The following is a 17,683-nucleotide window of genomic DNA, read 5'->3' on the forward strand; positions in this document are numbered from 1 at the left end:
CCATCTTTTAGAAAAAGAATACACGAGCTATTAATTTTCCAGGGCTGTCATGAAGTATCACAAACTGGAGGCTTCAACAATAATTATCTCAGTTCTGGAGGCTAGAAATCCAAGGTCGGGTTGATTCCTTCTGAGGACTCTGAGGGCAGGTCTGTTTTAGCTCTCCTTGGCCCATCCTTGGCTTACAGATGACACACCACTCCATCCTCCACCTTCCCATGGCGTTGTCCTGCACTGACATCTTCCTGTACATCTTGTTGGATTAGGAGCATGACTTTGCCTTTTGTTTTTAATTTTATATTGGAGTATAGTTAATTAATGTTGTGTTAGTTTCAACTGTACAGCAAAGTGATTCTGTTATACATATGCATGTATCTATTCTTTTTCAAATTCTTTTCCCATTTAGGGTATTATAGAATATTGAGCACATTTCCCTGAACTACACAGTAGGTCCTTGTTGGCTGTCTATTTTATACATAGTAGGGTGTACAGGAAAGCCCAAACTCCCTTTTTAATTGTGCATACCCACCCCACCCCCACCAGCATCAACTCATTTTAACTAATCACGTCCTGTGACCCTACATCCCATAAGATCCCGTTCTGAAACAGGCAGCCTTCAGCATGTCTTCTGTGGGGGACAAAATTCAACCCCAACACAAGGCTAGGGCTCTTCCCAGGGCTTACAGGGCCTTGTGCCAGCGAGGGGCTCTGCAGCATAGCTTCTTCAGCGTGGCAGCAGCTGTCCCCGTGGGATGCAGGTGAGCAATGGTGTGACGGGGGTGGACGCACCATCCCTGGGGTGGAGGGGACATGGCCGACCCATCACTGCCCCTCCTGTCTTCTCCACCCTCCTTGGAGGTCCCAGTCCCTCTTTTGCAGAAGCCCTCCCTGGGTTTCTCAAGGGCTTCCTCTGTCCCCACCCTCAGCAGCCTAGAAGTGGCCCCAGGAGAAACCATCAAGCAAAGAGGGTCAGGAGTTGGTGAACATACCCCTCAGCCTCCTCCTCCCTCAGAGGGACTTTTTAAAAAATCTTTTATTGTGAGTGCAGATGCAGAAATCGAGGGCTTCATGGATTACTCTAAGGCAGACACCCCATGACCACTGGGGGACTGTTCTCAGGTGCAACCCGTCCAGTCTCAGGAGGCACCAAGGCGAGACTTTTCTGACTCACTTCTCCATTGCCTCATTGTGCTCCTGGCACCACTTTCCAAAGAAGTGGCTTGCACCAGCTTCTTGTCTCTGGATCAGTTTTTGGTGAAACGCAAAGCAGGCTGTTGGTAAGGAGAGGCTTCTTTAGAGAAATGGCATCTGCGGTGGGACCTGGCTGTTGAAAGGACATTGGCCATGCAGGAATGTGGCCAGGTGTTTCAGATATTGGTGGGGGGGGGGGTGCCCATGGAGGCCCCAGGAGAATGGGCCCAGGTGCCCAGGCAACAGAAAGAAGCCTGCTCTGTGGCTGCGACACAGGCACAGGAGAGGCAACAGAAGCCTGGAGATCCTGTGTGTGTGTGTCTGTGCGTATGTACGTATTTGAGTTGTGTGGGTGGTGGGGCAAGGGCTCTGTGGGGAGAGGCCCTGCCTCCTTCCCTACCCAGCCCCCGCCCAATCCAACCTGAACATCCACAAATGCACACACTCACTGGAAGCAGAGCTTTGAAAACCCAATTCCATTTCCCCATTCACAAGTATTTATGCAAATCAGGTCATTCGAAACCAAATCATCTCCCCATGAGCCACACTAAGTGTGAAGATACCTGAATCACCAGGATGCCGCCTTAACTGTGCTCTTCTGGCTAATGATGGAGATACGACCGTGCTTGCCCAACTGCAGCCCTGGAGCTGAGATGCCCCTTCCTGGGGGCAAGTCTCTCCAGCAAAGGGGAGTGAGTCAGTGTGTGGAGAACTGCCCCGACCTGAGGCTGGGGTGGGTGTGGCTCCCCCTCTAATGAATACCTTTCTTTGTTACTCTACTGTGAAACAGGCCTGCCATGGAGTGCTTGTCGTGTGGATTGACATGCACAGTGAAAGATTTTGCTGGAAAAAAAAAAACCACTCAAGTCAAACTCAGAGACAGAAAGTAGAATGACAGATGCTAGCGGCTGGGGGAGGGAGACTTGTTCTGTGGGTACAGACTTTCAGTTTTGTAAGGTGAAACAGTTCTGGAGACTGGTTATACAGCGTTGTGAACGTTGTTTTTCTTCAGTCTCCAAGTCATGTCTGACTCTTTCTGACCTCATAGACTGCACCTTGCCAGGTCTCCCTGTTCCTTACCATCTCTCAGAGTTTGCCCAAGTTCATGTCCATTGAATCCGTGATGCCATCCAACCGTCTAATCTGTCACCCTCTTCTCCTTGTGCCTTCAATCTTTCCCAGCATCAGAGTCTTTCCCAATGAGTGGGCTGTTCGCATCAGGTGGCCAAAATATTGGAGCTTCAGCTTCAGCATCAGTCCTTCCAATGAATATTCAGGGTTGATTTCCTTTAGGATTAGCTGATTTGATCGCCTTGCTGTCCAAGGGACTCTCAAGAGTCTCCAACACCACAGTTCAAAAGCATCAGTTTTTCAGCACTCTGCCTTCTTTATGGTCCAACTTTTACATCGATACATGACTACTGAAAAGACCGTAGCCTTGACTACACGGACCTTTGTCTGCAAAGTCCTGTTTAGGTTTGTCATACCTTTTGTTCCAAGAAGCGATCGTCTTCTAATTTCATGGCTGCAGTCACCATCGCGGTGATTTTAGAGACCAAGAGGAGGAAATCTGTACAGCTTCCACCTTTTCTCCTTCTATTTGCCATGAAGTAATGGGGCTGGATGTCATGATCTTAGGTTTTATAATACTGAATTTTAAGCCACTCTTTCCACTCTCTTCTTTCACCCTCATTAAGAGGCTCACAGTGATGTGAATGTACTTAATAATATTTAAGGATGGTTAATTTGGGGGCCTCTCGCCTTCTGAGATGGCTCACACTCTGTGGAGTGTATGTCTCTCTAAGTAAATCCACCTCTTACCTATCAAAAAAAAAAGACTGATTAATATGGGTAAATTTTGTTATGTGTATTTTACCACAATTAAAAAAAAAAAATTCTAGGACTTCCCTGGTGGTACAGTGGATAGGAATCCACCTGCCAATGCGAGACACAAGTTCAATCCCTGGTCCGGGAAGATCCCACAGAGATGCCATGGAGCAACTTAGCCCGTGTGCCACAACTACTGAGCCTGTGCTCTGGAGCTTGGAAGCCACAACTACCGAGCCCATGTGCCGCAAGTACTGGAGCCAGCACACCCTAGAGCCCGTGCTCTGCAACAAGAGAAGCCACCACAGTGAGAAACCTGCACACTACAACTGCGAGTGGCCCCTGCTCGCCGCAACTAGAGAAAGCCTGCCCATAGCAACACAGACCCGGTGCAACCAAAAGATAAACAAATAAAAAATATTTTTCTAAAAATTCTCGGGACCTCCCTGGTGATTGAGTGGCTAAGGCTCCACGCTCCCCATTCAGGGGGCCCAGGTTCCATCCCTGGTCAGAGAACTAGATCCTACATACCCCAACTAAAAGATTCCATGCGCTGCAACTAAGACCCAGCACAGCCAAATAAATAAAAATAAATATATATTTTTTAATTCCTGAAAAAGCTCAGATATCAGACCATAGTTTAGGCAGCGGTTCTTAATTGCTCTGGGTTGGAACTTTTTTGGTTTCTGGCGCTGTTCCAGGTGGCCCATTCCAGCACCTTGATGTTCCCAGGGGCGGTAGTCATCATTCCTAGTGACAGTGCCTTACATATTTAATTTCCACAATCCAGCCCAACAGTCCAAGAGGTAGATAGAAAGATAAAGAAACCAGCTCTGAGAGGTTAGTTTAACTGGCTCCAGGCACATGAAGGTCCTGTTTTCTTCCTCACTGCTGTGACTTTCCTCCAAAAGCCACAGAACATTGGTGACCCAGTCAAGATCCCTTTCCAGGTTTCCCCCTCACAGGCCCGTGCTCTGTCCTGGGCCCTGGCAACTAGGGTTTACAGCTGAGGCTTATTAAGTAGCTGACAGTTGTCCTCCTGTCAGGAAAAGGAGTCACCGTTTTAAGGAGCTCACAGCACCCAGCTGTCCACCTTCCTTTCTTGTTGGCAAATCAGGCCCAGGTTTTGCCTGCTTTTGCTGGAGCATCTAATCTGGGCTTTGTAGGACTGATTATTTAGAAAATCATAACTGCTGAGAAAGCTCTTAAAAATGTGTGGTTAAGTGTGAGCTCCAGGCCACAGGCTCCTGTTCTGACTTTTGCTTAAGTACCCTGTGACCTAGGACATGTTGAAATAGCTTGAGGAGTTTACAGGCCAAGCCTTCCCCCTCATGGCACCCTGTCACTGAGCCTGCTGCCCAAATTCCTGGGAGGGTCGAAATTGATAATATCTTAAAAAAAAAAAAAAAACCTTCACATGTTACACTAATTAGGACAGGGCTCTGAATTCACCAGTAATGTTCACTGTGAAGTCCAAATGCAAAAGTCACGAACTTTGATTTTTAATTTTCATTTTTTGGCCATGCTGATCAGCATGTGGGAACTTCCTTGATCAGGGATCGAATTCCCACTTTCTGGGCCTTAACCACTGAACCACCAGGGAAGCCCCAGAAGTCATGGACTTTCAATTTAGACACTGGATTCAGGCTGACTGTGGCTTTAGACAAGTTACTTATTCTTTCCTATTCATTCATTTCTTGACTGAGAAATGAGACTGATGCCAGCGTAAAGCAGAAAGTATTAAGAAGCGGTGGCAAGAATACACAGAAGAACTATACAAAAGAGATCTTCATGACCCAGATAACCACGATGGTGTGATCACTCACCTAGAGGCAGACATCCTGGACTGTGATGTCAAGTGGGCCTTAGGAAACATCACTAAAGCTAGTGGAGGTGATGTAATTCCAGCTGAGCTATTTCCAATCTTAAAAGATGATGCTGTTAAAGTACTGCACTCAATATGCCAGCAAATTTGGAAAACTCAGCAGTGGCCACAAGACTGGAAAAGGTCAATATTCATTCCAGTCCCAAAGAAAGGCAATGCCAAAGAATGCTCAAACTACCACACAATTGCACTCATCTCACACACTAGCAAAGTAATGCTCAAAATCCTTTAAGCTAGTCTTCGACAGTATGTGAACCAAGAACTTCCGGATGTACAAACTGGATTTAGAAAAGGCAGAGGAACCAGAGATCAAATTGCCAACATCTGTTGGAGCATAGAAAAAGCAAGAGAATTCCAGAAAAACATCTAGTTCTGCTTTATTGACCATGCCAAAGCCTTTGACTGTGTGGATCACAACAAACTGTGGAAAATTATTCAAGAGATGGGAATACCAGACCACGTTACCTGCCTCCTGAGAAACCTGTATGCAGGTCAAGAAGCAACAGTTAGAACCAGACATGGAACAACAGACTGGTTCCAAATTGGTAAAGGAGTATGTCAAGGCTGTATATTGTCACCCTGCTTATTTAACTTCTATGCAGAGTACATCATGTGAAATGCTGGGCTGAATGAAGCACAAGCTTGAATCAAGAATGCCAGGAGAAATATCAGTAACCTCAGATATGCAGATATGCAGCACCACCCTTATGGCACAAAATGAAGTAGAATTAAAGAGCCTCTTGATGAAGGTGAAAGGGGAGAGTGAAAAAGTTGGCTTAAAACTCAGCATTCAAAAACTAAGATGATGGCATCCAATCCCATAAGTTCATGGCAAATAAATGGGGAAACAATGTAAACAGTGAGAGACTTTATTTTCTTGGGCTCCAAAATCACGGCAGATAGTGACTGCAGCCATGAAATTAAAAGCCGCTTACTCCTTGGAAGAAAAGCTATGACCAATCTAGACAGGATATTAAAAAGCAGAGACATTTGCCAACAAAGGTTCATCTAGTCAAAGCTATGGATTTTCTAGTAGTCATATGTGGATGTGAGAGCTGGACCATAAAGAAGGCTGAGCACCAAAGAACTGATGCTTTTGAACTGTGGTATTGGACAAGACTCTTGAGAGTCCTTTGAACAGCAAAGAAATCAAACCAGTCCATCCTAAAGGAAATCAGTCCTGAGTATTCATTGGAAGGACTGAGACTGAGGCTGAAGCTCCAAACTTTGACCACCTGATGTGAAGAGCTGACTCATTGGAAAAGACCCTGATGCTGGGAAAAATTGAGGGCAGGAGGAGAAGGGGACAACAGAAGATGAGATGGTTGGATGGCATCACCGACTCAATGGACATGAGTTTGAGCAAGCTCTGGAAGATGGTGAAGGACAGGGAAGCCTGACGTGCTACAGTACATGGGGTCACAAAGAGTTGGATACAACTGAGCAACTGATCAACAACAGCAACAACCAACATAAAGATTAATAGTGCATGAACAGACTGGTCCAGTGCCTGGCACGTGGCAGGAGCCTCATCAGTACTGTCAGCCCCCCAGTTAGGATTCTCTGGGAGCATGTATGCTTATGGCCCTTATATCCTTAGAAACAGTTTGGCTTCTTACCATGTAATTCTGTGAAGAGGATTAAGGTTCTTCCTACACGTTTGCTTACATAGTTTTCTCAGCAAACTTTTACGGGCCGGCCAGATCCAAATGCGTCTGGAGCAATGTCACTTTTCCCCTAGAAGGGCAACCATGGGCCTGAGTTGGTAGCAGAGACAGCTGGTGATATTGTTAGCTGTTTCTCCCTGGAATGTGGGGAGGGGATTGGGGCATGGGTGGGTTTTAGCCCTCTGTGGTGGAACATTCAGAAACTCTAGGATTCCAAACTGGATGGCACTATACCCCAACACCTTTGCTTCACATGGGAACAAACAGATATTCTTCAGAGAGAAGTTAGTAACTGAAGGGAGGGGTCCTACTGTGCTGGCAAGGGCTTGGACTGGGAGTAAGCTCATTAACATCTGGGTTGTGGGAGATCAAGCTGGCCAACCCAACCTGAAGCAAGTTACTTAACTTCTTTGATTCTCAGTTTCCTCCTCCTGTAAATGCAAGTAAGATTAGGGACTGTAATCAAGTGATTTAAAAAGAGATAATGATGCTAAATGGAAATAAGACAGTGACTATCCTAATCCGACAAAGGTCTGTCTAGTCAAAGGTGTGATTTTTCCAGTAGTCATGTATGGATGTGAGAGTTGAACCATAAAGAAAGCTGAGCACTGAAGAATGGATGCTTTTGAACTGTGGTGTTGAAGAAGACTCTTGAGAGTCCCTTGGACTGCAAGGAGATCCAACCAGTCCATCCTAAAGGAAATCAGTCCTGAATATTCAGTGAAAGGATTGATGCTGAAGCTGGAGCTCCAATACTTTGGCCACCTGATGTGAAGAACAGACTCACTGGAAAAGACCCTGTTGCTGGGAAAGATTAAAGGCAGGAAGTGAAGGGGACCACAGAGGATGAGATGGTTGGATGGCATCACCGACTCAACGGACATGAGTTTGAGCAGGCTCCAGGAGTTGGTGATGGACAGGGAAGCCTGGTGTGCTGCAGTCCATGGGGTCACAAAGAGTTGGACACGACTGAGCGACTGAACTGAACTATCCTAATACATGATTACTCTTGTCTCTGATCCTTTAAGAAAGGAAATAACAAAGCTATCAAACAGATGAGTGAGACCATCAGAGCACACTTGGGGTGGTGCCCCCACTACTTCCCAGGGAGCCTGGCCTGTGAGCTCAGGGGTGGCAGAATCCCACACATACTTGGAGAAATCTCCTGACTCTACAGAGGAAGAGACTCTAGATCAGTCAGCTAAATGCCAACTTAGTTCCCAAAGGACTACGGAGATTTTCAAAATCTGTCTTTTCCTCTGGTCAAGCCCCTCCTTCTGTTGCAAACAAACAGCTCTGGTCAAACTACTTTAAGATCCAGCTTGTTTGATGGCCCCAGGGACTCGGGCCCCAGAGGGAGTCAGGTACTCAGAAAGGAAAGAAAGAAATCTTCAGAAATTTGACGATGCTGTCATTCAGACTTGATTTTTGGTGAATTCTCTTGCTTTCACTTATCTGTTTTTGAGAAGGTAGCAGGAGATGAAAAGATTGGTTTCATGAAATTTAGGGATGGCAGAATTTCAACTGGAAACTGCAATTGTTTTCAACTCTAAAAGTCCTCAGAGTAGGGGCATCGTGGGTGAGCTACCAGGCTTATTTATGCATGTGGAGGGAAAGCAGCCACACCAGCCAGGGAGCACTTAGAGGATGGGGTGTGTGCCAAACAATGGGACATACAGGGTTTAGAAGCCCGGCTTGCTAGGCTAGCACTTCTTTGGTCAACGCTAAACCAAAAAGCAAGGAAAAGTGACATGAAAGTACTTTCACTCAAGGCTACAACAGAAAAGAATTACTTTCTCACATGTTTAAGGCCCAGCCTGGAGGGGAAACCAACTGTCATGATGTGTGTTTATTAAGTCAACTATACTCCAATAAAAATTTTAAAAATAAAATTTGCTTGCAAAATTGTGATGAAAAAAAGCTGTGTGATTATTATGGCTTATGGCTTAGATCAGACTGCCGTTTGGGGGGGGGTTGGAACCCCAACCTAACCCCCACAAAGTGCCAAAAAAAAAAAATCTCAACTACTAATTGGAAGGGAAATTTGAGGCTTAAACCACAACCAAACCAATGAATGCACCCCCCCACCCCGGCCTTTTTTTTGACTAATAAAGGGTTACTCTTGTTCTGAGGGTCTGTTCCTGCAGTCCTGGATCATAACCTCACAGGGAAGGGATATTAGTGGCCATCCTTGGATTAGCAACTTGCTGACCTATGAGGATTTAGAACCCAACATCGAGGGCAGCTCCATTCCTCCAGGTCTTTTTCACAATGCAACTATTCTGTGCCTTTGCTGAGGATTGCAAATACAGGAATGTGTGCCTAGTAACACGGAATCCACTCTTAATTCTACAAATGCTGCTTGGGTTTCTTCGGGCTCTGCTTTTCAAAGAAAGTTCTAGGTGTGTGCCCTGGATCACAGAAGGGGTCCATTACAAAGAACCCCCTCAAACCTGCTCTTTTTGATCTGTGTGTGCCAGTTCACACACAATTGTTACAGCGGCCACCTTCTGAGTGGCAGGGATACATTCTTTGTCCACATCTGAAAGCTTCCCTCTTGCTGGGTCCAGTTATTGGCCTCAGGAGCCATATGGCAATCTGGATTAAATTTAACAAAAACAAAACTCCAGTTTCAGATGACGCTCCGCATTCTTCTTCCTCTAACATGTGATTCATTTTCCAACCAAAAAGTACCTGCATGTCCCTCTGTTGTCAAATCTTACTCCTTTTCCCACTCTTTGGGTTGTCACCACACCCCTTTCTGCTAATCCCCACTGCAGACCTCGCCCACAGCCCAGTGGGGATCTCTGACTTTGATGTCTTTAGGCCTCAGTTGCCCCTTCTCCTCCACTCTGAGACCCCCCTTGCAGGTGCTACCCCTGTCCTTATCCTGTTTCAGAATCAGATACACAAAGAGGATCTCAGGGTTTTTGTGCTTTGGGGTTTCTGCGGGTACAATTTTTTTAGGACCTTCCCAGCCCAAGGATCAAACTATCCTTGCTTCATTCCAAATGACTAAGGCTTCTGGAAGGTTTCCCTAAGAAAACACTTTTTTTTTCCCTTATCCAAACAGATCTTCCAAGTCAGCTGACGAGTGGAACAGCAGCAACAGCCCTGGCTTGGACAGCTCACAGCGCTCACCTCGGGCTAATCTCTTGGAACCTCCCTGTCTTCATGGGAATTTACAAGGGATGATATTTGCCTCCCCAGGCCAATATGGATGAAAACGATAGCCTGCAGGGATGGTCTGGCAGAGTTTAGACACCTGATACTGTTGTGGACACCAGCCACATCGTGACTGTCCTATTTTTTTTTTTAATATTTATTTTTATTTATTTATGGATTTGGCTGTGCCCGGACTTCATTGTGGCATGGGGACCTCTCATCTTCATTGCAGCATTTGGGATCTTTGATCTTCCATGCGGCGTTCGAGATCATCAGTTGTGGTGTGCAGGATCTAGTTCCCCAACCAGGGATTGAACTCGTGCCCCCTGCTTTGGGAGCACAGAGTCTTAGCCACAGCCCCACCACAGAAGTCCCGTGACTCTCCTAGTTAAGGCATTGAGTTCTTTATTACTGAATTTTTTTCTTTTTTCAACTTTTATTGGAGTATAGTTGATTCACAATTTTGTTAGTTTCAGGTGTGTATAGCAAGGTGAATCAGTCATGTATATATGGATATGGATATATATATACTCATTCTCTTTCAGATTCTTTTCCTGTATAGATTATTACAGAATATGGAATAAAGTTCCCTGTGCTATACAGTAGGTCCTTGTTAGCAACCTATTGTGTATATGTTTATGTGTGTGCTCAGTCATGTCCGAGTCTTTGTGGCCCCATGGACTGTAGCCCACCAGGCTCCTCTCTGTCCATAGAATTTTCCAAGTGAGAATACTGGAGTGGGTTGCCATTTCCTACTCCAGGGAGTCTTCCTGACACAGGGATTGAACCCAAATCTCTTGTGTCTCCTGCTTTGGCAGGCAGATTCTTTACCACTGTTCCATCTGGGAAGCCCCTATTTTATAATATATAATAGTGTGTATGTATTAATCCCAATCTAATTTATTACTTCCTCCTACATTTCCCCTTTGGTAACCATAGGTTTGATTTTGAGATCTGTGAGTTTGTTTCTGTTTTGTAATAAAGTTCATTTGTATTTTTTTATTAGCTTTCACATATAAGTGATATCATATGATGCTGGTCTTTCTCAGACTTACATAAGTATGATAGTTTCTAGATCTATCCCTGTTACTGCAGATGCCTCTATTACTGAATTCTGATTCATTTGCGTATCCCAGCACTAGGGCCTCAGCTCCTTAACTTGGGATATTTTGTCTTTGCGTCCTCTCTGCCTAATGTAGTGCTTAGCCAAGTACCCGTAGAATGAATGTGCTTAGTCTAATCAGTTGTGTCCGACTCTTGGCGACCCACCAGGCTCCTCTGTCTATGGGATTCTCGAATACTGGAGTGGGTTGCCATGCCCTCCTCCAGGGGATCTTTCCAACCCAGGATCTTTCCAACCCAGGGGATCTTTCCAACCCAGGGATCAAACCCAGGTCTCTGGCACTTCAGGTAGGTTCTTTACCATCTGAGCCACTAGGGAAGCCCCTAGAATGAATAAGTAAGTTCTTTTTTACTTAGGATTTAAACCAGTGTTTCATATAAGAATTTAGATGGGTTCTTTGCTCAGCTTCTGTGAAGGCAGTGTTGGAGTGAGGCCCTTGTTTCTGGTGCTCAATGCACCTGGCAGTCATCCACTTGGCATTCGCCCCTCCACGGCCTCCATCTCTGAGCTTACCTGCATCTACCCAGCCCTCATCCTGTGCAAGGATGAGTTGCCACTCACGTAGAGTATGGCCAACGCCCTCATTAGCAGCAGCCAGTGTGAATGTCAAGCCTTTCTGGCCAGGTTTGTTTGCAAAGGCCCTGGCCAATGTCAACATCGAGACTCTTATCTACAACACAGGGCTGGTGGCCCTGCCCCAACAGGAGGTTCTGCCCCTACAGAGGACAAAGTGGGAGCAGAGAAAGAAGACTGAGGAGTCTGAAGATGACATAGGGTTTGGTCTTTTGATTAAATCTCTGGTGTAATATTTCTATTTTTTAATGTTCAATCCAAAGCTGACCTCTAGAAAAAAATAAAAAAGAATTTTTGATTGTCAAAAGTCAAACCCCCTCCCAGAAATATAGCCCAAACTGCTAGCACACAGGAAGGGGTCCACCAGGCAGTGGAATGAACACACATTTGATAACACATGGGAACATGTGTTCCTTCATGCTCCCGCTGCAGGACTAGGGCTCATTAGATAAGCCCCGTGAAGCTCGGTAGAGTCTGGGTTCTCCAGTCACTGTCTCAGTCTCACATCCTGTCTCTAAGTGTGACCTTGTGCCAGTTACTTAATCTCTCTGAGGCTCAGTCTTCTCATCTATAAAATGAAGATATTAATAATGTTAACTGCTTCCCTGGTGGCTCAGATGGTAAAGAGTCTGCCTGCAATGCAGGAGACCAGGTTCGATCCCTTGGTCGGGAAGATCTCCTGGAGAAGGGAATGCCAACCCACTCCAGTATTCTTGCCTGGAGAATTTCATGGACAGAGGAGCCTGGTGGGCTACAGTCCATGAGGTTGCAAAGAGTCAGACCCAACTAACATTTTCAACTTTTTTTCTTTCCTACATCACAGCCATGTTGAGAATAAAATAATTAATTAAAAACCTTAGTTCAGGGCTAGTGAATAATAGAATTCTCAATAAATGTCCACTGTGTTCAGTATACCACATTCAAAGGTTATCCAAGTGCCCTCTATCTTTAACTTTGCCTCTGTTTTCAATGAAAAGCTTCTGAAGTTTTAATAACCTCTATTGGTCTCCATTTATCAAGCACTTCAAGCCAAGCACTGACCCTGCTAGGCTTGGGCAACAGAGAAATAAAAGATCATCCCAGCCCTTAAGTTACAGCGTCAGGGGGAAAACAAACTGTGTATTTAAACAGTACATGGTAAGCACAAATGTTGGAAGAGGGTGTTTGCTATGACCAGTGCATTCTCTTGGCAGAACTCTATTAAGCCTTTGCCCTGCTTCATTCTGTACTCCAAGGTGAAATTTGCCTGTTACTGTTATTCCAGGTGTTTCTTGGAGAAGGCAATGGCACCCCACTCCAGTACTCTTGCCTGGAAAATTCCCATGGATGGAGAAGCCTAGTAGGCTGCAGTCCGTGGGGTTGCGAAGAGTCGGACACGACTGAGCGACTTCACTTTCACTTTTCACTTTCCTGCATTGGAGAAGAAAATGGCAACCCACTCCAGTGTTCTTGCCTGGAGAATCCCAGGGACGGGGGAGCCTGGTGGGCTGCCGCCTATGGGGTCGCACAGAGTCGGACACCACTGAAGTGACTTAGCAGCAGCCAGGTGTTTCTTGACTTCCTACTTTTGCATTCCAGTCCCCTATAATGAAAAGGACATGTTTTTTGGGTGTTAATTATAGAAGGCCTTGTAGGTCTTCATAGAACTGTTCAATGTCAGCTTCTTCAGTGTTACTGGTCGGGGCATAGACTTGGATTATTGTGATATTGAATGGTGTGCCTTCGAAACGAACAGAGATCATTCTGTCATTTTTGAGATTGCATCCAAGTACTGCATTTTGGACTCTTGTGTTGACTGTGATGGCTACTCCATTTCTTCTAAGGGATTCTTGCCCACAGTAGTAGATACAATGGTCATCTGAGTTAATTTCACCCATTCCAGTTCATTTTAGTTCACTGATTCCTAAAATGTCAATGTCCACTCTTGCCATCTCCTATTTGATCACTTCCAAATTGCCTTGATTCATGGACCTAACATTCCAGGTTCCTATGCAATATTGCTCTTTACAGCATTGAACCTTGCTTCCATCACCAGTTACATCCACAACTGGGTGTTGTTTTTGCTTTGGCTCCGTCTCTTCATTCTCTCTGGAGTTATTTCTCCACTGATCTCTAGTAGCATATTTGGCACCTACCGACCTGGGGACTTCTTTCAGTGTCCTATCTTTTTGCCTTTTCATACTGTTCATGTGGTTCTCAAGGCAGGAATACCGAAGTGGTTTGCCATTCCCTTCTCCAGTGGACCACATTTTGTCAGAACTCTCCACTATGACCCGTCCATCTTGGGTGGCCCCACATGACATAGCTCATAGTTTCATTGAGTTAGACAAGGTTGTGGTCCATGTGATCATCTTGGTTAGTTTTCTGTGATTGTGGTCTGTCTGTCCTCTGATGGAGAAGGACAAGAGGCTTAAGGAAGCTTCCTGATGGGAGATCCTGACTGAGGGGGATACTGGGTCTTGTTCTGATGGGCAGGGCCATGCTCAGTGAATCTTTAATCCAATTTTTTGTTGATGGATGGAGCTGTTCCCTCTCTGCTATTTACCTGGGGCCAAACTATGGTGGAGGTAATGAATGATGACCTCCCTCAAAAGATCCCATGCATATACCGCTACAATCCATGCCCCCAACCCTGCAGCAGGCCACCACTGACCCACGCCTTCACTGGAGACTCCTGGACACCCACAGGCAAGTCCGGGATAGTCTCCTGTGGGGTCACTGTTCCTTTCTCCTGGGTTCTGGTGAACAAGGTTCTGTTGTGCCCTCCAAGAGTCTATTTCCCAGTCCTGTGTAAGTTCTGGCAGCTCTATGGTGGGGTTAATGGTGACTTCCTCCAAGAGGATTTATGCCATACTTATGCCAGGACTTATGCTCTGGTGTGGACCCAGAGCCCCTGTCCCTGCAGCAGACCACTGCCGACCCGTACCTCCACAGGAGACGCTCATACACAGTTCAGTCTCAGCGTCTCTGGGTCCTGGTGTGCGCAAGGTTTGTTTGAGCCCTCTGAGCATCTCTGGCGGGAAAGGGGTTTGATTCTAAACATGAATTCGCCCCTCCTATCATCTTGCTGGGGCTTCTGCTTTGGCCTTGGATACAGGGTATCTCCTCACAGCCACTCCAGTGCCTACCATCTGTCATAGCAAACACCCTGTTAAAACAACACAAGGGAAGACTCTACACATGGACATCACCAGACGGTAAACACTGAAATTGGATTGATTATATTCTTTGCAGCCAAAGATGGAGAAGCTCTATACAGTCAGCAAAAACAAGACCAGGAGCTGACTGTGGCTCAGATCATGAACTCCTTATTGCCAAATTCAGACTTAAATTGAAAAAAGTATGGAAAACCACTAGACCATTCAGGTATGACCTAAATCAAATCCCTAAAGGTTCTACAGTGGAAGTGAGAAATAGATTCAAGGGATTAGATCTGATAGACAGAGTGCCTGATGAACCATGGACAGAGGTTCATGACATTGTACAGGAGACAGGGATCAAGACCATCCCCAAGAAAAAGAAATGCAAAAAAGCAAAATGGCTGTCTGAGGAGGCCTTACACATAGCCGTGAAAAGAAGAGAAACAAAATGCAAAGGAGAAAAGGAAAGATATACCCATTTGAATGCAGAGTTCCAAAGAATAGCAAGGAGAGATAAGAAAGCCTTCCTAAGTGAACAAAGCAAAGAAATAAAGGAAAACAATAGAATGGGAAAGACTTGAGATCTCTTCAAGAGAATTAGAGATATCAAGGGAACATTTCATGCAAAGACGGGCTCAATAAAGGACAGAAATGGTATGGACCAAACAGAAGCAGAAGATATTAAGAAGAGGTGGCAAGAATACACAGAAGAACTGTACAAAAAAAAATCTTCACGACCGATAGTCATGATGGTGTGATCATTCACCTAGAGCCAGACATCCTGGAATGTGAAGTTAAGGAGGCCTTAGGAAGCATCACTACGAACAAAGCTAGTGGAGGTGATGGAATTCCAGTTGAGCTATTTCAAATCCTAAAAGATGATGCTGTGAAAGTGCTGCACTCAATATGCCAGCAAATGTGGAAAACTCAGCAGTGGCCACAGGACTGGAAAAAGTCAGTTTTCATTCCAATCCCTAGAAAGCCAATGCCAAAGAATGCTCAAACTACCACACAATTGCACTCATCTCACATGCTAGCAAAGTAATGCTCAAAATTCTCCAAGCCAGGCTTCAATAATACATGAGTCGTGAACTTCCAGATGTTCAAGCTGGTTTTAGAAAAGGCAGAGGAACCAGAGATCAAATTGCCAACATCCGCTGGATCATCGAAAAGCGTGAGAGTTCCAGAAAAACATCTATTTCTGCTTTACTGACTGTGCTAAAGCCTTTGACTGTGTGGATCACAATAAACTGTGGAAAATTCTTCAAGAGATGGGAATACCAGACCACCTGACCTGACTCTTGAGAAATCTGTATGCAGGTCAGGAAGCAAGAATTAGAACTGGACATGGAACAACAGACTGGTTCCAAATAGGAAAAGGAGTACATCAAGGCTGTATATTGTCACCGTGCTTATTTAACTGCTATGCAGAATACATCGTGAGAAACGCTGGGCTGGATGAAGCACAAGCTGGAATCAAGATTGCTGGGAGAAATATCAATAACCTCAGATATGCAGATGACACCACCCTTATGGCAGAAAATGAAGAACTAAAGAGCCTCCTGATGAAAGTGAAAGAGGAGAGTGAAAAAGTTGGCTTAAAGCTCAACATTCAGAAAACTAAGATCATGGCATCTAGTCCCATCACTTCATGGCAAATAGATGGAGAAACAGTGGAAACCGTGGCAGACTTTATTTTGGGGGACTCCAAAATCACTGCAGATGGTGACTGCAGCCATGAAATAAAGAGATGCTTACTCCCTGGAAGAAAAGTTATGACCAACCTGCTAAGTCACTTTAGTCATGTTAGACTCTGCATGACCCGGTAGACGGCAGCCCACTAGGCTCCCCCATCCCTGGGATTCTCCAGGCAAGAACACTGGAGTGGGTTGCCATTTCCTTCTCCAATATGACCAACCTAGACAGCATATTAAAAAGCAGAGACATTACTTTGCCAACAAAGGTCCATCTATTCAATCAAGGCTATGGATTTTCCAGTAGTCATGTATGAATGTGAGAGCTGGACTATAAAGAAAGCTGAGTGCTGAAGAATTGATGCTTTTGAACTGTGGTGTTGGATAAGACTCTTGACAGTCCCCTGGACTGCAAGGAGATCCAAGCAGTCCATCCTAAAGGAAATCAGTCTTGAATGTTCATTGGAAGGACTAATGTGGAAGCTGAAACTCCAGTACTTTGGGCACCTGATGTGAAGAGCTGACTCATTTGAAAAGTCCCTGATGCCGGGAAAGATTGAAGGCGAGAGAAGGGGACGACAGAGGATGGGATGGTTGGATGGCATCATCGATTCAATGGACATGAGTTTGGGTGAACTCCAGGAGTTGGTGATGGACAGGGAGGCCTGGCGTGCTGCGGTTCATGGGGTCGCAAAGAGTCGGACACGACTGAGTGACTGAAGCACAAATGATTAGGTAAGCATTGGTTGGAGAGTCCAAAAGTGACACCTGACCTGATAGGAAGGGGGGTGGGCTACTGAATACCGGTGTGAGCCTGGTAAGGCCAGGAAGGCAGAAAGGGAATCTAAGCACAAGGGTAAATGTGGGCAAAGCCACAGAACCTTGTCTCAGGACCTGTCCTTGTGCCTTCAAGGCTCTGCAACCCAGCCTTCCTATGCCCTCTCCCTACCCCCGACTCCTCCTCCCTTTAGAAAAGTCACTGCCAGTGACAGAAAGAATGGCCATAGTTTGCAGATGGGAGCCAGACTGGCCCAGAGATGCTAGGAGGCCGAAACCTCCACCAAGCAAGAACCAACAGGTTTGGGGAAGGACAACGAGGCACCCCCTCTCCAGACCCAGCAGAAAATGGAACCGAGAGAGGGCTGACCCAGCGGGAGATCTAGGGGCTTTCAGCACTGGTCTGGCAGCTGCAGCCAGAGTTGTACAGGCGAAGGGAGTGCAGGGTTCAGTGAGAACGTAGGGCCCACTTAGCATCAAACCTGTCGGTAGGTTTTACCAGATACTTTTACTTGACTCAGCGTGTACATGTGAATCGTAAAGTTGGTTCTGTTATGACTCTAAACTTGTACTTTGTCCCCCAAAATTAGATCTGTGAGAAACCAATACTTTTGAGGGTGAATATTGTGCTTTTCACCACC

General features: G+C 45.7%; 1 protein-coding gene and 1 pseudogene across 4 annotated transcripts in view; both read left to right on the top strand.

Moving 5' to 3' along the window:
* The window catches only part of NVL (nuclear VCP like), a 164,036-nt gene that overhangs the window by 109,089 nt on the left and 37,264 nt on the right, over nt 1–17,683 (top strand). Inside the window, exon 23 of one of the 4 annotated variants that reach the window (XM_006044917.4) lies at nt 9,644–9,676. The exons of the other annotated variants lie outside the window; for them this stretch is intronic. Within the exon in view, the coding sequence (XP_006044979.3) occupies nt 9,644–9,661 (18 nt within the window). The 3' untranslated portion in view covers nt 9,662–9,676. Of the gene's footprint in view, nt 1–9,643; nt 9,677–17,683 lie in introns of those variants that run through there. 4 annotated transcript variants of the gene reach the window in all.
* Nucleotides 10,498–12,082, top strand: LOC112585108 (annotated as a pseudogene).

The sequence above is a fragment of the Bubalus bubalis genome, chromosome 5 (genome assembly GCF_019923935.1).
Source record: "Bubalus bubalis isolate 160015118507 breed Murrah chromosome 5, NDDB_SH_1, whole genome shotgun sequence".
In the NCBI taxonomy this organism is placed as follows: Eukaryota; Metazoa; Chordata; class Mammalia; order Artiodactyla; family Bovidae; genus Bubalus; species Bubalus bubalis.